We start from the raw sequence: 25,935 nt of genomic DNA, 5'->3' as shown, positions 1-25,935 counted from the left end.
TGTGAAAGTAACTATGGTATCAATATTTATGTAATTGTGATTTAAATTGTTGTTGTTGTTATTGTTGTAAATGGTTCTTGTTGTTTCAGACCATTTTAGAAAACTCAGAGCCCAGGAAACTGTTTTTAAATCACCTCTGTACATGTATGTACATGTCTTTAAAATGGCTATCTTTTTCAATCAAGTTGTATTGAGTTGAGTAGGGTTGCAAAACCGAACGTTCTCATCCATATAATTGCAATTTCCCAGTGCAGTGTTTTGCTAGACATAAGGCCAATCAAAGTCGATTTTGAGTTTCCCGTCACCCGCCCTCACTTCATTTTCTGACCCTCACTTGAATTCATTATTGTGATTTTCCAAAAAATACAAATAAAAAAAAGATGAATATCTATTTATTTTTTGTGGAAAAATCAAAATCAAAACATACATTTTGCTGTCAACCTTGCAGACTCTTTTTAATATACTTTTGAATCTCATTTGGGCTAAACATCCATCTTCAAATGAGTGAGCGGTAAATAACAACATATTTTACATGCGTGTTGGTCATATAATGAAAGGCAGAAAAATAATGAATAATGAAAAAGTTACCTCACTTGTTTTCAGAAATTATGTGACGGGAAACTCAAAATTGACTATTAGTGGCCTAATAATAGCTTCTCTTCTTAGCTGCGATACCTTTTTAGTTCAGTGAAAATTTTATTTCCTCACATATCCATAATGAGCACTTTAAAACACTAAGTTAACAGTTAGATGAGTTCAGTCCTATGATGTCAGCTACAGGGTTATAAAACACCCTAACTATCACCCAGTTTACAAAGGCACCCAATAAGCACCAGGTGGCAATTTCTACAAATGTATTTAAAAAATCTCGTGAAACATGAAATGTATTTCGGTGGTTTTATAATATTCTAAACATTGGTCTTGTAAAAAAAGCCTTTCTAATAAAATTATGAGGAAATGACCCAAAAAGGTGATCTGAAATGTGTGTCACCCAGTCACCCGGTAGCATTTTGAAAATCAAAGAGTCTGTCTTGAATCGTGGTTTGGGCTATAAACGGGTAGATGTGGCAATTTAACTGCCAGATTTGGCAACCCTGTTTAGAAATGATAGTTCTCCTTAATTCATAAAAGGAAATCGTTCTTTCATTTTAAGGAAGTTTTCCCAAGCCATGCCCAGATCTTATTTTTTGATGTATTATATGCTTATCAGAAACTTACTATAAACTGAAGTAAATTTGGCATGAAGAGAAATATTTTGATGTACATACTTTGTTGCTGTGTTGTTCAAAAATGTTGAATTTTTTTGTTCCCCTCAATAGAATTTGTGCCGTTGTCATGATCTGTTGGATTATGTGCAACTTACAAAGATAACACACTCTATACTGAAATTTGCTACACATGAATTGGTGTGACAAGCGCTTTCATGTCATTATGTACATGTATGTGTACTCTTGTTATTCTTGTTCATATTTGATGTACACTCTGTTATTATTTAGTTCTTGTTCAAATTTGCTTGCAAGTTGATATATCTGCAAACACAAAATGTTTTACAGAAAATGTTTGAATGTTGGGTTATAAATATAAAATGTATGATATAATCGCCGGCTGAGATAAACTCGGAATGCAGTGTCTGACTAAGGACCATCAATTAAAAAAAAATCAATATATTGGCCACTCAATATTGATAAAAAATTCCTCCCAATTTTACTCATATCTTCTACATTCATCCATAAATTTATTATAACCATAGATTTGGACTTATAAATGCCATTTGGACTCACAAATGCACCAGCCACCTTCCAGCAACTTATGAAGTGCTATGCCATTGGGACTCACAAATGCACCAGCCACCTTCCAGCAACTTATGGAGTGCTATGCCATTTGGACTCACAAATGCGCCAGCCATCTTCCAGCGACTTATGGAGCTCAATTTCATTCAGTCCTTTTTCCTTATTTTTCGATACTTTTTTTCATTATCAGCAACTTGAATATATTTTTTTCAGAAAGTGATATTGGTGATATCAATATTATTGGATACCGTAGTTGCTTTATTGATTATTATTGATATATCAATGGTTAAAACGTCTGATGTCTTGTTAATCAGCCGAAATATACCGTGATGTGCAGGTCGGCAACCAATCACAGGACGCTTCTCCCTTGATGTCAGACGCAACATTCTTGAGTTTATGTAATGCAGCACAAAACATGTGTGCGATCATGGTGAACCAAATGAACGATTTCAACAAGCCCAAAAGTGATTACAAACTGAAGACGCTACAACTTCACCATCATTCAAGACACATGACTCAAAAAATGAGAAATTGAATTTCATGTGCTGTGAGTAATCAAGAGGGTTTGTTTTTGTAAAGATAGAAACAAACAAAGAAAAGAATCTGACTATTTAAAATAATCATATCTTGAGTAGTTGCCTGCAGATACATGTAGTTGAGTGGCTGGGGCATTATTTATGATCGGTCTTATTTTTACCCCTTTCATCATCCAGCCAGCCATCACATGCCAGTTAGATCATTCCTTTCATTTATGATTCATATCTGTCTGAAGTCATCCTTGTGATCCTCCTTAGCAAGATGATGAGATGCAAAGGTTCTCCACCATAGCAACCATATTTACTGTACATGACAAAAGTTTTACAGCTTTTAAAAGTACAAATTATAGGACACTCCCTGTCAGATTTTTAATTTGCAGATGAACTAATGAGTTGTAGGGGAAAATAGAATGTGTATTTTGTTAAGGATTTCTGTACTTTCATATGCTTTCAGGAGAGTGTGAAAGTAGAAGTTGCGAATATTATATACTGCCAAACAGCATGAGCACAACAGCTGTCTCACAAGTTGGTCTCCTTACCATGCTTACCCATGAAGTATAATGTACCATTATAGTTCTTGTATGTACTGGAAGGAAAGTTGTCAGACTGCGCAAGAGTCTATGTTGCTATGATTACCCGTCACAACACAACATAATCCATGTAAAGGAGAATGGTTAATAATTGGATGCATGTGATGACGATGAGGAGAGGGGCCCTTGGTACCAGAATGTTGTTTACATGTCATGTAATATTTGAATTCCTTACAATCAAAAGGGAATTACAGTACATCAAAACTAAAATGCAGAGTAATGCAGTACCTATGATCGGTGATAATAGGTATGTGTACAAGGCACATGCCATACTAATCACCCCATAACATTCTTTGTAAATGACCCCAGAGATGTGTATTTTCCGGGAAGGGGCCTTTAAGTCAATTTTAATTGTTTTCAAAGCTTGCCAGACAGTAGTACATGTCTGTCATGTAACATTCAACCCAATGGAAGTTGTTGTTCTAGAGGGAGTTCTGACAAGACTTGTATTGTAGCACAGATGATGCATTGACAATTTGGGGAAATGTACACTAACTAATATGTATTCCAAGATTTGAACCAAGAACATAGTATCTACCAATTGAATACATGAATACAAAAGCCACCTAAGTCCATGCGAAGTTATTTTGAGAGAAAAACCCGTGTATCATTTCAGTTAGATTTACCTGGTCAATATGGTAAGTTTTACGTGCAAATGAGTGGATTAACCTGTATTAGGTATGACGATTAGCATTTCAGGGACTTCGTGGGGTTCATTTTAAATTTTGGACTTACGTGGTTTTTTGAATCATATACAAAGACAACAATGTTAGAATGAGATTACCACTAGTAAGATAATACAAAATAAAGCACACAGGTATGTATAATGTTGATAAGCATTCTGCCATGTAATATACACCACACACTTTCCTTTATTAAACCCATTTTTTTGTTCAAAAGTCATTCTCTAGCAATGAATGTGTTACAAGTGGACTTTTATACATACTGGATTTCAATCAATGTGTTACAAGACTCAAATCATGGAATTGGGTGATTCTTTCATACATGCTATTTTTCACATGCCCAATACACACAGAGAATGAATTTGAGTTGTTCTTTCATGCATATGACAGGCCTATGTATAGCAACAATTTCCCATGCTTAACTCAATTTGGCAAAAGTATGGACTTAGGTGGCTTTTGTATTCATATATTCAATTGAGATAATGATAACAAAACAGATGGAGAGGAAGCATTGAATTTATAGACCCTGTAAGGAGGGGAAAATACTGTACTCCAAATATTTTGACATATGGCTGGCAAATTGCAGGAATTGTGCATAATACATAAATTTCTTGGACAAACAGTAGTAATAGATAAATTTCTTGTTTGAGCTAGATGAGTTAATATATGTATATCATATTGATATTTTAAACACAACACAACTTGAAAAGTTTCATCTGATTGTGCAAATGGGGCTACTGTCTAAGTACAAAAATTGTAGTGAAATAAACTGAGCTCAAAAAGAAACTTATAATTTTTTACAACTTGTGAATCACAAGGTCATATCTTAAAATACTGTCAATCAAAATGAACCAAAATTACACACAGGATTACCTTAATACTCTACTCAGAACACATGTCAGTAACCAAGCAGTTGTCCAACTGACACAACAGCAAAATGCACTGTCATGGGACAGCTTCCTGGACTTCCTTCACTTTCACAGCCCAACATTTGGCACCCAGGACAAAAAATCTGTGAGAATGCACACAAGATCCTTGCACAGATGATAAAACGGTGCTGCTTTCTGCTTTTCATACACTTTTTTCATGAAACAGGGCTGGGCTGTGAATGTGGTCCAGGAAGCTGTCCCATGTCAGTGCATTTTGCTGTTGTGTCAGTTGGATAACTGCTTGGTTACTGACATGTGTTTTAAAGAGTAGAGTATTAAAGTAAATCTGTGTGTAATTTTGGTTCAATTTGATGGACAGGATTTCAAGATATGACCTTGTGAAAAATTATAAGTTTCTTTTTGAGCTCAGTTTAGTTGGAACTTTTAGCTAGAAATATAGTTTCTCATTGTGACAATTAATTTAAAAAAAGAAAGACTCAGTACACGGTCGATCTTACCGCTTCCGATGTTGATTAAGATACTTCTTGCATCGATCCCGAGATGCGGAAAAACCAATAGTCATTTTGTCCCACATAAATGAATAAATAACAAAAAACCCGATCCCCGTGGACTCACCCAAAAGGTGACGCCACACCATCTGATCGCCCTTATCCTCCTTGGTCTCCGACTGACACAGACGTGCCTATCGATTGTTCATAGCACTGTGTATCAATTTCTCGACCAAGGCGAGATATACGGTTGTAGTTTCACACCTTAGGTAAAACCAAACCGGTATTGTTCGGCTGAGGATAGTTTTGACGACATTTTCTGGCGAAAAAGTGACAAAAAACAATCCAAAACTTAGCTACATATCGTGCCTCCGTTTGTATACGGGACACACGAGCAATTCAAAATGGCCGCTTGTTGAGGCCATTCATTTTGTTTCCCACGTAAAACAACCATTGCAGCCTGTAAGTTACAATAGATGTTTGTACATGCACATTGTATTTCATGTACGGTAGGTTATTGTTGCTATGTTAGGGTGATTACTCTATCGTTATGTCTTCATTACCGTCCGATAAGACGAAGTTAATCAGATATTCATACGGTGGGGCTTGGTAGGGACCCGCCTGACATTTTAGTAATAAAGTTAGCCAGTCCTTACTTTTACCACTAACGTTAGCGACCAGCCTCCGTGCTCAGGTTTGCTTACTGGGCTTGAGTCGTCGTGTTGGGGGGGGGGGCTCAGAGTCTTAGCCAGAAATCAGAAACCACCCGTCCAAGCAGATGCCAAAATTTGACCCTCAAATATAAAACAACTTGTTTATACCCATGGAAGAGTCACTGGGGTCAAATATGTCCTGATTTGGCCTTTACATTTCACTCTGAATTAGTCTCATGTTCAAATAACCTTAAATAACCTTAAAATCATCTGTTTTAGAGCTATCACATCTGTAAAATCCATTAAATCCACCAGTCTAAAATTAGATTAGCCCGTCTTAAAGACGGGTGGACGCATGGCTGGCTAAGACCTTGGGGGGGGGGTAGTGCCCCCCTCCCTTTCTCCTCGCTTCGCCTCGGCCCTGTCGGGCTTGCCCTTCCCTGGTGACGGAGTGGGACCCACACCGCTCTGTTTCACCCACAGGAGTGCTCACGATCTTCTAGACGCTTTCTTTTGCTTAGGACTCTCCGAGTTCCAGCTTGACGATTGGGATAGGCTCCGTCATCGCCATAAGACGAAGAAGAAATCTACCAAGGGCACTGGTAAGGTCGATACGGTGGATTCTGCTGTGACAGCCCCTATGGGTCATGGCAGGTCTGCTTAAGGGGGCTCCGGTCCTCGGACAAGCAGGCGGTTCCTTCGGGGACGGCTAGCGCTTCCAAAGGCTCAGCAGCCAGCGAAAGCACTGACTATACGTCGGAGCAAAGTAGCAGGCAGCAGAGCGGTAACCACCAGCGAAAACCCTAGCGGGTTTTGTAGCAGGAGGATACCAGTCGATACGGTAGATTCTGCTGTGACAGCCCCTATGGGTCATGGCAGGTCTGGTTAAGGGGCTCCGGTCCCCGGACAAGCAGGTGGTTCCTTCGGGGCTGCTCGCGCTTCAAAAGCTTTCCCAGCCAGCGACAGCACCGACTATACGGCGGAGCAAAGTAGCAGGCAGCAGAGCGGTAACCACCAGCGAAAACCCTAGCGGGTTTTGTAGCAGGAGGATACCAGTCCTCTAGCAAAAATCCTCACGAAGTTTTTAGCAGGAGGACACCCGCCTGTTGCAGGCATATCTACGGGCTCAAACAGCCACAGTAGTAGCCAGCGACGGGCAGCATGCAAGGGTACCCGGGCTTGCCTGGGTTGAACCCTAGCATGCATGGGTTCAGCAGAGACGATACCGCTGCTAACGCTGTGGGTGTAGTCTTAGCAGAACCAACTGGGGTTGTCACACGGCAGCGCTCCATGGCGGGACCGCCGAGAGAAACCCTGGGCCCTAGAATAGCTGCTGGCTGTCCACAGGGACTGGCTGGCGATTATTCAGGGGTTGGGCTCGCAGTCTCTCACGGGACAGCGACCCACGTGCATTCGGTGGCAGCTACAAAGACGAGCTACGGCTTGACTTCAGTGGTAGCCGCTATGCACCCGCCCATAGCTGCCGTGAGTGGTCCGCCACACACAGCGACCTTGGACGAAGCTCTAGAGGGTTGAGTAGGTAGCTTGAACAGCCTAGCTGATCAACAACCCACTTATGTCCTCGAGAGCCAGCGGAGCGTGGTGATCCATTATCGCCAATGGGTCAATTACCTCTCTTGATCGATCACTGTCAAATCAACAGAGCATAGCTCCATTGATTGACGCTGCCTATTCAGGTGGCGAGGTGATTGATCGGGGGTATGCACGCTCAGCTACCCGTGGTACTAGGTAAGCTCCTCTAGCCAAGGGACAGCCGGTATAGCGGGTACCCATACACACGGCTTGATTCTCTTGCGGGGAACGCAGTGAGACATGGGTACAGTGGTACACAGCCGGAGCCCTCACGGGCACCTACGCTGGAACCACGCATACAGCGGTACACAGCCGGAACCCTCACGGGTACCCATGCTAGTACCGCTGCCGTACCACGCCAGCACACAGCTTGATCCCCAAACAGGGAACGCAGTGTGGCGAGGGTACAGCGGTCCACAGTGCTGATACCGCACCGGTACCGCAGCACCCGCCTTAGTCGCCACAGTCTCTGTGGCAACAAGGGGGGGGGGGAGGCGGTGCTGGTACTGCAGTACCATGGGGTTACCCTGGTGGCGGATCCTTTCAGGGTCAGCTGCCGGCTGGGTATGCCCCGTAGTACCCGCCGCAGGGTGTTTTCTTCCACGGCCTAGAACCGTGGCAAGTGTCGCCTAGCGATGGCCACGCAGTACCATCAGCTGTTGACCAGGCCAGCCGGCATGGGGCTAACCCAGATCTTGATCAGGGTAGGCCCCGTGCTGCTAGCGCTAGGACGACGGCTGCGCGAGCATGCGGACCCAGTGGTGCCATAACGGGTACCTCAGGGTCTTGCGGAGTACTCCCTCTTCTGCTGGCACGTAGTCGGCGAGCCACGCGGTGGTTATGCCTTCTTACCCCCGTTCAGATGCCCGTCCCCAGTTACCGCCATCATCGAGCATGATACGGATACTGGGGCGAGGGAAAGGAGTCGGAAGCTGAGTCCGTGAGTGAGTCTGACGACATCACTACAATCTCCTTCCCCGCTGCCCGCGAGGGGAGCAACAGCACTGATCTCCTCCGGACACCCCCTAAGGGGGAGTCCATGGAGGAGGACCAGGGATCCTTTCAGTAGGATGCTCAGCTGCTGCTTCCTCACAGGGACGCCTGCACTCTCATTCCCGCAAACCTCAAGGGTAGATATCGTGGGGCTGTCGAGCTCAGTAGAGCTATGACGCGCGCGTGCTTGCACACGCTTCCTCTGCGTGTAACGCGGGAGGACCACGGACCTACCTGAGGGGATCCGAGAGGGACCCAGATGTCGTCAAGCGTATGACGCTCAGACAACATCTGAGCTCTTCCGCGAGGTGAGCCTATTAGCGGTGCTAGCAGCTAGCCTCAACGAGAGCTCCATGGGCCTAGCCCGTAGGGTGTCCACTCAGCGTCGGGGGTGGGGGCCTGCCACTCCAATCGCTCAACGCGATGGAAAGGCAGGGTCCTTTTTCTCTTTGGATGCTTCTGCGCTACGGTGGAAGACCGGGCAAAGAAGCTACCAACGGGAGCACTCTGAAGAAGTCGGAAACTGCCCTTACCATGGGTGGGATCTCCGACTTCTGCAGGCCGTGCACCACCAACAGTACCCGAGCCCACTACCTCTGCAGCACCCATTTCTGGGAGGCGCAAGGGTAGCACGGGAACAGCTGGCAAGCCCCGAAGAAGAGCAATCGCTCTTCCAAGGGAAGCTAGGCGGAGCATTCCGGGGGGCTCGGCGGTTTTTCCACAGGGGCTCTCCCAGTGGACGACCGCTTATGGCTTTCGCCCAGAGGTGGGAAACCATCTCTTTGGGCGCCTGGGTATGGTCAGTGGTGAGTGGGGGTTACAGACTGGCAACCCAGTCTCCCCACATTCGTCTGTACATTTCAGAGGTCCACAGTAGTGCCGCCAGACGGCCCCCAGCATCGGGCACTACTAACAGGGATCACACATCTTCTCACGAAGCGGGCGATTGTCCCGGTCTACCCCCCGTTCTACGGGTGAACTTGGAGCCATTGGCTCCAAGGAAGACCGGCGACGGGAGCCCCATCCGGAACCGCAGGCTGTTGAACAAGTTCTTCAGGCTCAAGAGGTTCAGGGTGGGGACTCTCGCCTCGGTGCTAGCCTGCCCCATTAGGGGTATGGGAACAGCATCGCTAGATCTCTCGGATGCCTATCTGCATATGCCAATCGCCTCTCAAGATCGGAGGTATCTGCGCTTCTAGGTACAGGATCAAAATTACCAGTTTTGATACCGGCCATCCGGCCTGTCTATCTCTCCCAGGGTGTTTACACTCTTGGTCAGAGCGGTGGCAGCGCACCTGAAGCACAGGGGTGTCAACATCAGTTGCTACCTGGACGTTTGGCTCATATACGGACGCACTCCACTAGAGACTACGGGTCTCATGGGGTTGATAGTCCGTAGGGTGCGGGACCCTGGATTTTTTTTATCACAAAAAAAGTCCAGCGTGGTCCCGACGCAGAACACCACTATTTGTAGGGGCTCAGATCACCCTCACGGAGGGGTTCGCGGTGCCCTCACCCGAGCGGGTGACAAACATGGTGCGGTGTGCCCGACTCTTGGCCGAGTCTCGGGCAATACCCGCTGTGGCATGGATGAAGGTGGTAGGCCTAATGGCCAGTATGGTAGACCTCGCACTGTACTGCCGCTTTCTACGTTAGGGCTTACCCAACTACACCTTCTAGCCTGCTTGCAGGCCCAGTCGTCACCCAATATCCCTCGCGGTTCCGTTGTCGGAGATCGCGCGAGAGGAACTCTGGTGGTGGACCCATCAGCCCAATTTGACCCAGAGTGTCAGGTTTTCCTGCACCCCCGGTATGTCACGTAGTGACGACCATAGCGTCAAAACGGGGCTGGGGGGGCCACATCCACGGAGACTCTGTCTCGGGCCTAGGGGGGCCATAGAGACAGAGTTTCACATCAACCTCCCTCGCCACGAGGAGGTGATCGTGGAATCACATACCGTTGTCCTGACGGACAACACAACCGTGGTAGCCTACCCCAACAGACAAGGGGACTCCGGCCACCACGATTGTGCCTGCATGCACGACACCTGATAGGGTGGTGCAAGTTCAGGCAGATTACGATGAGAGCGATACACATCGCGGGCGTCACCAGCATCCTCACGCACAATCTGTCACGAGGAAGGGTGTCGGGACCAACAGAATGGTCCCTTACTCCGCAGGTCGCTCAGACGATCTTCAGGGGGATGTACCACCCCTCGATAGATCTGTTCGCATCTCATCGCAATCATCCACTGCCGGTGTACTGCTCAAGGGTCGCGGACCCCCAAGCATTCGCCGTGGGCGCTCTGTCCATAGACTGGGGAGGGATGACAGCTGATGCAGTCCCTCCGATCTCCCTACTCATGAGGGTGGTGGCCAAGATCGGGTGGGAAGACTGCATTGTCATTCTGCTAGCGGCAAGGCCGCTGGCACTCCCCGAGGTACCAGATCTACTCCGGATGCCCGGAGCGGAGGTACCAGTCTATCACTAGAGCACCTGCAGTTAGCTGCATGGCCCTTACCAGGAACGCGCAGCGAGGGATACTTTTCATCAGAAGCTGTTTTTCTCATCGCCGGGCTAGACGGAAGTCTACCCTCCGTGCGTATAGCCAGAGTCTGGCTCCATACTACGCTTGGTGCAATGAGACAAATAGCTCTCCGCTAGAGCCTCTGTGCTGCTAGTTCCGGAGTTTCTGACAGAAAAGTTCCAAGCAAGACTTCAGCGGGCCACTGGGGCCAGCTATAAGTCAGCTATCCTCTCCATTCACCGAGGTTTCGAGACGGGTCGACTATCATAGCCGATGGTTACCTTATTAGTCTACGCCTCGACGGTATGTTCAATGAGTGTCCGCCAAAAAGGAAAGTGATCCTCCTAAAGGATCCCAACACAGTCTTAGATTACTTTAAGGGTCACCCTTTTGAGCTTCCGTCAAAAGCGACGCTTAAATACGTAACTCTCAAGATGGCTTTCCGGTTTGGCGTTGGCTTGGGGCGCCGGTGCTGAATTGCACACGGTCTCGAGGTTAGCTTCCGTGTTCACAAACACTGGAGCGACACTGTTTCGGGCGCTCTGTTCTCATGGTTACTGAACGGGCGCGGTGCATACCGACATTCGCCCCTCTCCAATCCCCAGGGTTGGGCAAGGTTCGCTGAAGCCAAAGATAGGCTGGGGTGTCCGATAAGGCGCTGCAGCACTATTTCTTCCGAACACAAGCCTTGCGAGGGACTCACGACCGCATTCATCACCCTTACAGAGCCTTTCGGTCCAGCCGCTGTCGCAATGGCTGGTCCAGGTGTTGGTGGAGTCCGGGCGATCGCGAAGGTTTCGCGTCCCACGACCCACTCGACACGAGCTATCTCATCATCTTGGGTATACCGCTCGGTTGTCCCTTGAGGAGATCTAGCAGGCGGTGTCCCGAAGCCACCTTCGCCTTCTCTACGATACTTCCGCTTACGTTAGTAATCAGAGACGGGCGGGAGGTTTACCGGGACATTGTTAGGGCGATCATAATACGGTGGTGTACGGGTACCAGGTTTTCAGACTATACAGAATACTCAGCATGGTAAGAACCAATGTCTCTATTCTTAACCACCGAACTTATTAAGTAAGGAGGTTTATGTCTGTGATCGCGTGGTCTTTTTGTTTTCCCGACCGTTGGGGAAAATATTTTCTGACCTCGCGAAAACCATCGTTACCGCTCCCGATCCTGATCAGATGCTGACCAATCTTGTACCTCCATCCGTCGGTTACTTGCTAGATCGATCTTTCAGATGTTGATGCAAGAGTATCTTAATCAACATCGGAAGCGGTAAGATCGACCGGTGTACTGAGTCTAGTCCCAAACAGAAATGTTTGGTAGACTCATAACCGGTGTGATCTTACCTTTCCGATGTTGATTATCACGGACCCCGCCACCCCCCACAAGTTTGGTCCGAGTAGGGGATCCCAAGTCGGATAAGGGACGATCAGATGGTGTGACGTCACCTTTTGGGTGAGTCCACCGGGGGATCGGGTTTTTTTTGTTATTTATTCATTTATGTGGGACAAAATGACTATTGGTTTTTCCGCATCTCGGGATCGATGCAAGAAGTATCTTAATCAACATCGGAAAGGTAAGATCGCACCGGTTATGAGTCTACCAAACATTTCTGTTTGGGACTATTTAGGTGGTACTGTATTCTCAGTGTAATATTTTGGCTGGTTATTTTGAATAGGTTTTCTAGAAATACTTTCCCATTTATACATACACATGTAGCATGATATGCATGATGGAGTAACAGTTCCCTCCTTCTAATATCTAATTAGGAAGAAATTAGAAGGTGAACTCTTAACCCATAGATGTATTTAGTTGATTCATTTTCTCTGGTTATTTTGAATTGTGTTCTCTAGCTAGAATTGTGGTGGATTTCCCTTGTAAAGCATATGATATGCATGATGGAGTACAGGTTTTCTCGTTCTAATATCTAATTAGTCAAAAAGTTGGACTCCAGTTTAACCCATGTATTCAGTTGAATTGTTTTGTCCAGATATTTTGAATAGGTTTCTCTAGAAATGTCACAGATTTCCCATCTATATAATAATACTGGTAGTCTGTGAGTCTGTGACTCTGTGCCTCTGTCTGTGCCTCTGTCTGTCTGTCTGTCCGCCTATTTTCTCGGAGACTAGGGGTCGACGCCTCAAACTTGGTGGGTGGGTGCAGCTTGACCCCATACAGAACAAGTTTGTATTTGTTAGTGGTTCAAGGTCACCCAGGGGTCAAATTAGTAAAAACTGTTTTTCTCAGAGACTGGGGGTCGCACGTTCCTCAAACTTGACGGGTGGGTGCGTCTTGACCCAGGACAGAACAAGTTTGTATTGGTTAGTGGGTCAAGGTCACCAGAGGTCATCTAGGGGTCAAATTAGTAAATTTGGTGGGTAGGTGCATCTTGACTTAAGACGGAACAAGTTTGTATTGGTTAGTGGGTCAAGGTCACCCAGGGGTCATCTGAGGTCAAATTAGTAAAAACTGTCGTATGGGCATGAAACTTGGTGGGTACAGTCAACATTTAGAGTCAAATTTTGGACGGTCATTTTGGGGTCATCCGGGGTCACCCAGGGGTCATCTGATGTCAAAATAGTAACACATGTTGTATGGGCATGAAACTTGGTGGGCACCGTCAACTTTTAGAGTCACATTTTTGGACTGTCATTTTGGGGTCATCCAAGGTCAAATTACTAAAAACTGTTGTATGGGCATGAAACGTGGTGGGTACAGTCAACATTTAGAGCCACATTTTGGAAGGTCATTTCGAGGTCACAAGGGGTCATCTGAGGTCAAATTAGTAAAAACTGTCCTATGCGCATAAAACTTGGTGGGTACAGTCACCATCAGCCAGGTAATCGCAACAGCCGAGAACCGCCAAATACGGGTAACCGCCTAGTAGCATATGATATGCATGGTGAAGTACAAGGTCTCTCATTCTAAAATCTTAGAAACATGGACTCAAGTTTAACCCATACAAATGTAGGTAACTGAATAGGTTTCTCTAGAAATGGGGCAGATTTTCCATAACAAATGCCTGATGGAGTGCAAGTTTTCTCATTCTAATATATAATTATTTTAATAGGGAGAAAGTTTCTAATAGTAATATATAATTATTTTAATAGGGAGAAAGTTGAACTCTCATTTAACCCATCATGTTATCTGGTTTAAAGGGCAGAACAGTCCCGAGAACAGTAAGAAGAAAATGTTCAGTCTATTTCAAGCAGAATATATACTTAATCCAACATTATCCAAAGGCCAAAGAGGATGATGTTGGAATAAGTAAAATTTTGAAGTGCACAACTGTCCTCCCCTTTAATTATTTTGAGAAGATTGTCTTTGCTTCCCAAAATTCAAAATTCTTTGATTTTTGATATAGTAAAATAATTATTATTAACATTGTAACTCATTACATTTTGCAAGTTAATTTATCTTCTCTTTTGTTTTGTTTTGTTTACAGCACTGGCTAGATCCAACCAAAACAGTAAAGAAGCAAATCAAAAGTAAGTAGTCTCAACTCTTAATTAAATACAGATTTTTTGTATAAAAATTAAGTAATCATGTAATCAGGAAAATTGAAATTGGTTCTCTCAGGCTAGGCTACAATACCAGGCTCATGTCATCAAAATGCTGCAGAAAATGTGATGTTTTCACTCTGTATCCGTAAGTAGCGTGTTCAAAGTACTAGTACTTGTACATCTTTTCCCAAGGTTTGAAACAATGTAGCCCTCTCAGGGGATGTTGTCTGAATAGCAAGTAATATGCAGGTGAGTTCAAGTTGTTAAACTCGCTGTAAACTCACCCTATAACTGTTAATAATATCCACAAGAGGAACATTTCTAATGTTTTATGGGCACTTTGTCTGAGAGACTACTGTACATGCTTAGGTGATTGGAAGTGTTGAACATAAATCTCTCTATGAAGCAAGGACTATTAACCCTAACACCAGTAAAAACCACAAAATACCACGATGAAAAATTCATAACATGCATGCATCCCAGGGTCTGCGATGACGCAATCACCCGAAGTGTGATATGCTCACGGAATTGCTGGCCGGGCAGCAATAACCCGAGCAGCTACTGGTCCGCGATCGTTCGCTTGGCATGCGAGGGGTCAATGGTTCGAATCCCGTGGGTGCCAAGTCAAAAATTCTTCTTCTTCTTGAAAAATTCGGATCTTCTCTGAGTTCCGATACCAAAAAGCATGGGTCAGTGTTAGGGTTAAAAAAGATGTATTTTTCCAGATTAGAGTGTCCTCTACCCCTAACACCAGTAAATACCACAAAATACCACGATGAAAAATTCATAACATGCATGCATCCCAGGGTCTCATGCGATGGCGCAATCACCCGAAGTGTGATGCTCACGGAATTGCTGGCGGGCAGCAATAACCCGAGCAGCTACCGGTCCGCGATCGTTAAGCTTGGCATGCGAGGGGTCAAAGGTTCGAATCCCGGGGGTACCAAGACAAAATTCTTCTTCTTCTTGAAAAATTCGGATCTTCTCTGAGTTCCGATACCAAAAAGCATGGGTCAGTGTTAGGGTTAATACAACTTGCTTCACAGGCAATTTTCCCTACAATAGTAGGATGCAATATGTCACCACAACTTGTTAACATGCCATTCAGAATGGTGTGAGTGAGTTGAGTTTTAACTTGCTGCCTATGATGCAGACTGCATCTCATCCACAGGTGCAAACAACTCTTTCATGTTCAACCCTTTGATCCACACACAGAGATCCACACACAATTTTGAACTTTAGTGTAATTATGGGGTTGATATTTGCGAGACACCCTGTCAGTGCCTCTAAATTAACATCATCCCAGCAACTCACTCCCCAATGCCTGCTCGACTCACCTTGTGTAACTCTATGACAACCTCGGCATACATTCTGTGGGAGACACAAGTTCTTGAACTTGAACATAATTATGGGGTTAATTTGCAAAGCTATATATTTCCTTCCCTGTGCCTTCAAACAACACCATACCTGCAACTCATTCCAATTCACTTCCTAACTCACCCATATGTAACTCTCTATTCGGTCACACATTCTCTTTGAGACACAAAAATTCTTGAACTTGAGCATAATGGGGTTAATTAGCATAGCTATGGCCCTCTATGAGCTTCTATGGGCCTCCAAGTCAACACCATACCTGCAACTCACTCCAACTCACTTCCTAACTCACCCATATGTAACTCTCTATTCCGGCACACATTCTCTCTGATACAAAAAAGTTCTTGAACTTGAACATAATTATGGGGTTAATTAGCATAGCTATGGCCCTCTCTGTGCCTCCAAATCAACACCATACCCGATGTATTATAAATGATCCACAGTTACTTTCTATGGGTTGTTTAGCTATGTCTATATGGGTCGTTGGTATCAAAGTCTTGTAAATTGAGCTTGCGGTTCCATTTCATCAGGTTACCTGTGGTTTACATTGCTGCTGCTCATGCCAGCCAATCATAGGTCAATGAACTGTGATGAGGCGGTGGCTATAGGTTTCAGTACCTGGATATCCATGTATTGGTTCCATGGAAATGGATCAATTGCATCAAATGCTTTTGATGTATTGGATAATTGTAATACAACCTAAAACAGCAGAAAGTTTTTATCTTGTATTTACAAAACTTTATATGGTTATAATGAGATTGTAAAACTTTTGAAATGTTAAGTGTGCATGGTCTCATGTACGCCCGTTTATAGTAGGCAAGGGAGGGAGGGAGGGTGGGTCCCTTTGACCCAGTCTCAGAATATTCTTTGCCAATCAAGATTTTGGGCAAAATTTGTAACATATATTTGCGGATCTCAAGAAGACAACAACATATCCTATACTATAGTCGAAGTCCATTGTCTTCCTTGAGAGAGTGATGTACATGTAAGTGCGTGATCCAATGCGGGTAGTATTAAATCGGACACATAGACTCAAAGAACTGGTGTACATTTATTATAATACGTGTGATCAAAGGTGGTACATTTATACACACGCGAAGTAAGGCACCAGAAACAAATTTGTTCGATCTTTGGATTGACTGTCGATGTTGCTTCGATACTTATTATTAATGAACTAACACTTAACTAATTAATGAGAATTAATGCTAAATTTATATTGGTCAATATCAATACATAGAGAAAACATAATTAACAATAGTCAATTAATTGATTTCATAAATAATAAGGATCGACCAAGCATCGATGGTCGATCAAAAGATCGAACTAATTTGTGTCTGTTGCCTAAGTGTGACAAATACTGATATCACTCTCAAGGAAGCCAAATGGACTTCAAATCTCTTCTTTAGACCTGATCTTATACATGTAGTACTACACCATAACTAGTAGGCCGGGTGATATATAGATGTCGAAAGTGGTTGGAGATTGCATGTATGACTCTTGTTTTCTTGACCACTGTCACAATATTTTCCCTAACAATATACATGTTACAGGCCATGCATTTTAAGGCGCGCGAGTGCGATTGCTCGCATAGAGCCCACCTTAAATCACTTTACCGAGTGCGATTTATAGCGCACCTTGTCACTTGAAGGAGTTTCCAAAGTTGCAGCGGTTCCCGAAAGGGCGATTTTTACCGGGATTTTTACCCTATAGGGCCTATGGTTACCGAGTTTTCACGCCTGGATCAAGCCAGAATTACATGCCCAGGCGCCGGAGAAAATCTGCATTTTGCGCCCGGTATAATAACCACTTTTGCTCCATTTTGACTCACTGTGATTTTGACTGATTCAGCCTTCAAATTCATCCCCGTAATATTCTTCACATGCATAAAATATGTAACGAAAATAGTACTGATGACCGTGTTCCTATAACGTAATTAAAAAAAGTCACATGTACTGTCAGGTCGTAGTTCACAAGCAGGTCAACAATGAAAAGGTCAATTTGCGATTCGCTGATAACCGCGGTGTTTCCATGCCGTAGGTTTCCAAGTCTAGTGAAAACTGAAGCCCCATTGCGCCTAGTACCAACACACATGATTGGCACTTGTTCAAGCGGCAAATTTTGACGACTTTCTAGTGAATTTGAAAGTGGCGATTTCGAACTGATTTTTCGGAAACTACTCTCCAAATATCTAACTAACAGGGTTTAACGGTGAGTTAAATTGTGCACACGGTGAATAAATGTAGTTTTTTGTACATAAAAATGTTTGGTTAGATGAGATTGGAGGGGTGCCTTGCGCAAAAAGTGAGTGAAGTGGCACTTTGTGTAGTACGAATTTGGTGACTTTTGCAATGGGTGAATATAGTAAACATGTTTTACGGGCGTGGTTTGCATAGTAATTGTTGGGGAGGGGCTATGGGGTTTATGATTATGTACGAAATAATAAATAATTTTATGTATTTAACTTTTAAGCAGTGTATTTATGTTTTATTTAGGCCCTTGGTTTTTTTTTTCTTTCCTTTTTTCTTTCCTTTTCTTTCTTTTTTTTTTCTTTTTTCTTTTTTTTTTTTTTTTCTTTTTTTTCTTTCTTTCTCCTTCCCTGTCTTTCTGTACATTGTAGTCCCACATTCAACACCAATGCTTCTTATCTGAATATCAAGTGCAATAATTCAAATAGCCCACCTAAACTTCTTACTGAGTGCAAATGATAGCACACCTAAAATCCTCACCGAGTGCAATTAACAGCACACCTGTAGCTCGCCTGACTATTTCCAGGAGTGCGATTTGTAGCACACCTGCTGTTTTTCAAAATTCATGCCCTGCATGTTGTGTACATCAAGTAAGACACTCTTTAGCAGTAGGTGTACATGTAGAGTCAGCAAACATGAGCCCATCTTCAGTTGTCATCGCTTACCCATCTAAAGGTCAAAAGGTCAGAAGGTGTATGGGGTCAGACCAAGTTGTGGTTGAGCTACCCAAACATGCATGGTGCTGTTGTGTTGTACATGTATATTTGGATTACTTGTACAATGCAACAGTGGACAGTTTTTGAGTGAAATGGACTAGGGCTGTTTTTGTGGCAAGTTTGACTTTAAATTTGGTTTAACAGGGGGGAAAACCCCACTTTTTCCATATATGTAGGCCCTACATTAACAATACATGTTGAAAGATTGAATGAAGCACCCAAAAAACTACAGCAGTCCACTTTTTGCTATTATTTTTCAATAAAAATGTCCAAAAGTTGGAGAAAATTGACAATTTTGGTGATCCATTCAAAAAGTCCAATGAAGGGTCATATTTAGGCGTAAGGTCTACTTTTTACCAAAAAATTCTGCCCAAGTGCAAATATTCGGAAAATGTCCACTTTTTGGAAGTCCCGCACCCCAGAAAAATAAATCCTGCATAGACCTGACCTGAAATATGCCCTGATGTTCACATTATAGTAATCAAGTCTGAATTGTTTTGTTTGTTATTTGTATTATATAGTTGGTCCACCCTACACACTGAGATTTCGAGTGAAATTCTACTCATCGGAGCCCAACAACTTACATGAAGAGCTTACAAGGTAAGTGACAGCAGAGATGGATATCTGGTGATAGCATGTGTAGTGTACTGTAAAAGTTGTTATTTTTGTGAGTGTAAATTTTTGCGCTTTGCCGATTTTTAACCATTTCGCTTGTTTTTAAATTTGCGATTTTGAATTTTCTTACATAGACCCATCCATAAAAAGAACATATTCGCATGTTTTTATTTTCGCGGTAGCTGCATTGAGCACGAAAAGCGTGAAAATTAATGTACCACGAAAATTTCCACTTTTACAGTACCCAAAAATATCTCAATGTTACTCTCATCATGTTGTTGAGGGCCTATGCTTTCATAGTATTGAACTATCCACCTGGGTTTGGGGAAGACCTGACAGATGCAATTATCTCTATAGACAAGGGAGATCCATTGATGTGTGTAAAAAGGTTTTTGACACTGATATTCAGGCTTTTTGTATTTTCAAGGTGGCACAAATTTAAAACTCTTGAACTTGTTTGAAATTTTATCAACTTTTCTTGGAAGTCGGGAGGAAATTCCAAAAGAAAAGAAAGAATATGTGAGGATGTGCCCTCTCAGGATATTCCAAAATTTTTTAAGTGTTTTGATTTATCACAGTACGTGAAAAAGAATTGATGCACAGTCAATGTCTATTCAGTCAGGGATAGCAGACTCTTATGATCACGTCCAAAGAGATTATACTTAAAGAGTACCGACTCAAGCTTACCCTGTTAAAACGCTATGGTAAATCGCCATTTTGATTTGTTAACTCATTGAGGGCAAAAAGTGTATCGCCGGATTTGTTCTACAAGTACAAAAGCCCAAATCAAACGATTATTTTTAAAAAAACTTGAACATCAAAAAGGTTTGCGCACGTTTTAAGCACAACGTCTTACATGCAGAATGCAAACAACAACATACTTTGAACCAAAGTTTGCTGGGCACATTGCAAAATTATCCGGAGTATCACTATTTGCCCTCCATGAATGGCACGCAAATATTGCAGAGTCGGTACTCTTTAGTCGTACATCATTGATCACGTCAGATAACGTAAAATTAGAGATGCTAAGACTTCATATGAAATCAAACAGCCGCAAAATAGTTGTTTACAAGCCAAGTGTCGCTGTCAATAAGAGACAAAGCGCTTCTCAATCATGTAACGTGGGATATAGTGTGTCGGGCTGTACCAAGAGGAAGCATATCCAGGAAAACATCTTACAACCAAAACATCTTGGTCAAGTTGTTCACCATCTGCCTTGCTTGCATTTGGGATGTTCCATTTGAAATCCATACACCCCTATGGAAGATATGACCGTAATCGCCCACACAGGGGGTGTAGATTTCAAATGGAATCACTCATTCAGGCAACCCCATTTGAAATTCACACTCCCTGTATGAAAGATTAAGGTTATGTCTTCCATAGGGGTGTATGGATTTCAACTGGAATAGCACGTTCTATGATGTCAAGTGAGAAAATGTAACTCTTCATCCTTTTATTAAGTCTGTGGGAGAAGGAAAGAGAGGAATTGGAAGCTCTTTTTTTTCTACCGATAATTGACAGACAAGACTTGAGTGCTGCCACCCAAGAGATGAGAATAGTAGGGTTAGGTTTATGTTAGGTTTAGGGTTAGGTTTTAGGATAGCTTTTAGAATAAGGGTTTGGGTTCAGATTTGGGTTAGGGTAGCAGGGTCAGAATTTCGGCATGAATCAGATAATCGATTCTCGCAAAGATTCTCGTAAAACAGATTTGCGTGAATCAAAGTTGATTCCCGCAAACTTTTGTAGTTTACACTGAAGTTGATTTGCGAGAATCAAATGATTCTGCAAGAATCAAGATTGATTCTCGCACTGTGAAACGAAATTCTGACCCTGGGGTAGAGGTAAGGATTGGAGTTAGATTTTAGGATTGTGTTTTTGGTATAAATTGGATAGGTTTGTTGAATTTGTTTGCATTTATTGTTTCAGGTATCTATTCTTTCTGCAATTAAAGCAAGATATATTAACAGGAAGATTGGAGCCACCGTATGAGACGGCTGTAGAACTCTCTGCACTAGCATTGCAATGTAAGTATAAATGATAGGGACATGTACCAAAGGGCAGTAAAAATGTTTAAAAAAAATAATGGGTTCGACTGCGCCTCATCCATTACGTACGTTTAAAGACACATTATTTGTGTGTAAAGGATACTGCATTACCCCTTATTTCTTAAATAAAAAAAAATCATGTTTCTCATGGTCATCTTCATCAGCTCATTGCAATTTCCTTCTATTTGCACACTTATTGGAATCAATAACATGCTAGGAAGGGGCAGAAACGGTAATCAAAGTGCAACTTTTATTTTCTGAAATAGGGATATTGCCATTCACAACCTCGATGATTGGATACCTTAGCTACCATACTGATTCAGCTAATTGGAAAACATAATAAGAATAAAAGATGTTTATAAAGTACCTTAACACAAATCTCATACAGCTGATCAAAAGGAAGAAACACAAAACAAACGAGAAAAGAACAAGGGGCGATGTGTGCCAATTCCCTGCAGTCAGCTATAGAATGCAAAAATGATGAAAACACAAAATCATGCATACAAAAGCAATATATACACTTAGCATAGCGTGTAGATCAAAAACTTAATTGAAATCAACTTTACATCATTAAACTTTTCCCTTTTTTCTCCACAGCTGAACTTGGGGACTATGACATTGATGAACATAATCCAGAAGCGATATCAGAATTTCGATTCGTCCCAGAGCAGTCGGAGGAGTTTGAAGAGGACATTGTAGACAAATTCAAGGGTTTCAAGTATGTATAAATGTTGGGATTTCAGATTTATATCCATGCTGCTTGAAAAGAAAAAAAGTTAGAAGTCCATCGTAAAATTCATCACAACCTAAAAAAAAAAACTGTCACACAAATGCACATTGTCGCTGGGCAAAAACACTTTCCGTATTCTCGCTTCTTTAAAACCTCCCCTCCAAGAAATGCCCCACCAATTTTTTTTTCAACCGATCTGTTCCATAAATGCTAAAATGTCATACAGTACCCGTATTTTCGAACATGCATGTGATCACTGATTTTACGATATCCACATGTGGAGAAATTCCTTATTGTTTGTGGAACGCCGCAGCACCGCCAGTTGGTACTAGCGATGATTTTACTGGGAATTATCATTTTGAAAAATGCAACACCCTGGGGGTACACATAAAAACTATCTTTGAAAAGTTTGACAATATCAGTGTTGGTAGTCTTCAGGAAATTTCCTGATTTAAGGAAATTTTACTTTGATGATCTTGTACAAATGTATAGGCAATGTACATTTTCAGGAATTTTTTTGCCATTTCAGGATTTTTTGACCTCACTGACTGGCATCTCTGTAATATCGTTAAATTGGATGTTTTGCACTGTTACCTATTGAAAAAACAGGTAACTAACAGTAAAAGTGCACGCAAAAAAACAAAAAACATTCCCGCCCAATGACGACATACTGCTGTTATCATAAGCCGTATCGGTTGAAATTTTGATCACGATACGTTCTAATGTCACAAGTCAGAACTTGACATTGAATATTATTGGGTCAAAGGTCAAAACAAGCATTTTCTGTAAACTTCAACATTATTAAACTTGATCCATTATGTATTTGAAGCTTTAAAATTTTATTTGAAATTTTGGTAAAATATTTCAGATTTTAATTTCTTCTTAGAATTGGCCAGTTAACTAAGGGCTCATATTGAAATACCCTACCACGTTTTCACACAGAAAGAAGGCAGCTAGGATTCCCCTCGCTAAGCGCGCGCCTCAGGAAAGCTCGGTCATAGAACGGATGGATTATATGCATCAGTGATACACCCTGCCCAGGATTTTAACAAAAGAAGGCTAGCACAGGAAAGCTGCAGGATGGCGCACACCTTCCTGTGTAAGGGAATTTCAATATGAGCCCTAATTATCAACAAGCTTATTAAACTAACTGATATTTTGTGTGTGTAAATTAAATGCCAAACCACCTTTCAAAATGTAACAAATTGAGTCATCATCTATTCATAAAACAATACTTTGTTCTTTGCATACATAAAGAGGTTATCAATATTGCGTGTTTTGATGTGTACTCAAATTGATAACCGATATTTATATGTCTGTCACTGTGTCAATACTGTAACTAATTGACAGACGGGCACCCTCACAGAAGCGGATCAGTCCAGATCAGGGGTGTGTCATTCTACATGTATCTACAGTCATGTATGTCCTTGTATTTCCTGACACAGGAGGTCAAACAAGGTCATGTAATGGCTACCTCTTTGCTCCATGTCCTGTTGGTTGTCAATTTCATGAAAATCACCAAATGGAATCAACCCTGACCCTAACCCTTCCAAGATGGTGTGGGTTGTGTGTCACATAGCCCCACCCCATTCCAGGGTAGGCGTACATGGTGTGGGATTTGCTAGAGATAGATAATGCGTCACATATCAAGATATCAAAGACTTGTGGAGAGGGCATTAAAACATCAAATGTATTTTAAGCCCATGAATGCTGCTTAAATGAAAAATCTTTTTACAATGTGCTCGGGTAATTCAAAGTTTTACGGTTATTAATGATAATTTGTATACTGAATTTACCATACGTAACACAGGTTTGTTGTGTGTGTGATGTGACACACCCACGTCCCTTGTCCAGAGACCATAGACCATAGTTAATGATTATGATGATGAGACATTTAGATCTGGATTAGTGATAAAATGAAGTGTAGTGGCATAGTAAGAAGTCATGCATAGCCCATACATATATAGTCTATATTATGTAGCAGACCAGTTTCTCATTTATCCAGTTTGTACAGGATTCAAGTGAGCCATGTGAGAACTGACACAAATTTATCAGAGTCTTCAATTACAAAAATATGTTGGGACACATTAGGTTACATGTCCCCATAAATGAGCATTGATTGCATTGAAAGTAGTCATAGATGATTTACTATATATTTAATGTTGTGGAATTTAGTTTTGTTTTCCCTCCCCTTAAGCGTTGGGGTGGGTTTGTTTTTTCTGCTTATACATGTAGGGTCATTTTTGTGTGCTATTCGCATCAAACAGGGACTTCCTGACAACCAGCGTTCAATCCTACTTGTCCAAACCAAATTTCACAGTATAACCCCTTCTGAATATGGGGACCTCCAGGGGGTAAACTCCCCAGTTGGCCAAATAATTGTCCCTGGTTGACACACAGGGGTGTGGGTGTGTGTGTTCTTTTTACATTTGTTTGCTTTGGGATTTCTATTTCAATAGATCAACCAACAAGCAATAGATCCCCAATTTCTATAAAAAAACCATTTCCAAGTGCTTAATCATTGAACAAAATGCACCAAGTATTTGCATGCATATGTATGACAACTAGGTAGATTGTTTATCACCTTACTCACTGGTTACATTTTGTATTTATTTTTCACAGAGGTCAAAATCCAGCGCAAGCAGAAATGAATTATTTAAACAAAGCAAAATGGTTAGAAATGTACGGTGTGGATATTCATAGTGTTATGGTAAGGAACTAGTTAATTGTTAATTAATTAGTCGAGTGAAGTATTTTTTCCTCTGTAGACACATGTAAGTGTGACAATAGTCTTGTGTACCACTGTACTGAATGATCAGAGTGTTAGCAAACCACCCGTCCACCTGTCATTTTGGACAGGCAGTTTGCTCATGGGACAGGCAAAATTAATCTTGTGACATATGCTAAATTCTAAAAATAATGCTTGAATAAGTTTTTAGAACTCAAAACAAAACCAGACTAATAATAATAAATCCAGGCTTTAGCAATAGCTATTTGAACTGACTGAACCCTAGATGGGGCAGAGGTCTGGTTTATGTTTTCAGAATTTTAATTCTGAAAATTCACCAAAATTGGCTGTGCAAAATTGTTAAAATTTGCACAGGCAATTTTGGTGAAAATGATAAGGCACTTATAAAATCCTTTCTAAGATTCTGAGTGAAACATTTGCACTAGTATGTGGTAGACAGTAGTAGAGATAGATGATCATGGTCTGAAATGCAACCAGAAGATATAATAAAAGATACAGTAGAAAATTAACTGCGTCGACATTGGATGAAGGAAGCAAAGAAGCTAAAATAATTATAATGTATTAAAGAATATTTTATTCATGTTTTAAATGTTTCCCTTGTGTCAGGCCTGACAACACTATTTTTGTCACCTACACAAGGGCGACATTTAAAACATGTTAAAACATTCAAGCAGTGTATCTTATAATTATTCTTAGCTTCTTTGCTTCCCTAATAAAAGATACATATGGTCACAGCAGCTGAAGGCAGTATCCCATCATGCATTGCAGTGTATCTGCTTGCTCCAATACAAAAAAATATGTGCAATCTGCGTATTGAGAGCTATGGATAGTTTCATAATACTAAGTTCAGGGGTCATATTTTTTCAAACAAAAATCTAAGCACCCCTAATTTAAGAGAGTAATTGAAAGTGAGGGATTTTGTGTACATTTTCATTGACCCATACAGTTATGTTAAGGTACCGCAAAGCATAATGGGATACTCCCTTCTGCTGCTGTGACATACGGTACACTGAGTGATCAACTCATTATAGTTAAAACTTATAACATTGTGGGTTTCTATTGAACAGCAAACATGCGACTAGGTCAACTCCTATGGCATTTACACATTTTGCATGTTGTGTGACTGGCCCACGCTTTTGTGAATTTACACTGGTGTAAGTTGAGACGCAATTGGCAAGTGTATTCTAACCAAAATGAAACACTG

At 42.2% G+C, this 25,935-nt stretch overlaps 1 protein-coding gene across 7 annotated transcripts in view; it reads left to right on the top strand.

Moving 5' to 3' along the window:
* Positions 1 to 25,935, top strand: part of LOC140150476 (uncharacterized) — an 81,745-nt gene that overhangs the window by 23,810 nt on the left and 32,000 nt on the right. For all 7 annotated transcript variants that reach the window (XM_072172499.1, XM_072172498.1, XM_072172502.1 and 4 more), the window contains exons 3-7: positions 14,199 to 14,241; positions 19,114 to 19,192; positions 21,134 to 21,231; positions 21,850 to 21,970; positions 24,605 to 24,692. In XM_072172499.1, coding sequence (XP_072028600.1) covers positions 14,199 to 14,241; positions 19,114 to 19,192; positions 21,134 to 21,231; positions 21,850 to 21,970; positions 24,605 to 24,692 — 429 coding nt within the window. The remainder of the gene's footprint in view (positions 1 to 14,198; positions 14,242 to 19,113; positions 19,193 to 21,133; positions 21,232 to 21,849; positions 21,971 to 24,604; positions 24,693 to 25,935) is intronic.

This window comes from Amphiura filiformis, chromosome 4, assembly GCF_039555335.1.
Source record: "Amphiura filiformis chromosome 4, Afil_fr2py, whole genome shotgun sequence".
Classification (NCBI taxonomy): Eukaryota; Metazoa; Echinodermata; class Ophiuroidea; order Amphilepidida; family Amphiuridae; genus Amphiura; species Amphiura filiformis.
Note: the sequence above shows the minus strand (reverse complement) of the source record. Positions and strands in the feature narration are given on the sequence as shown.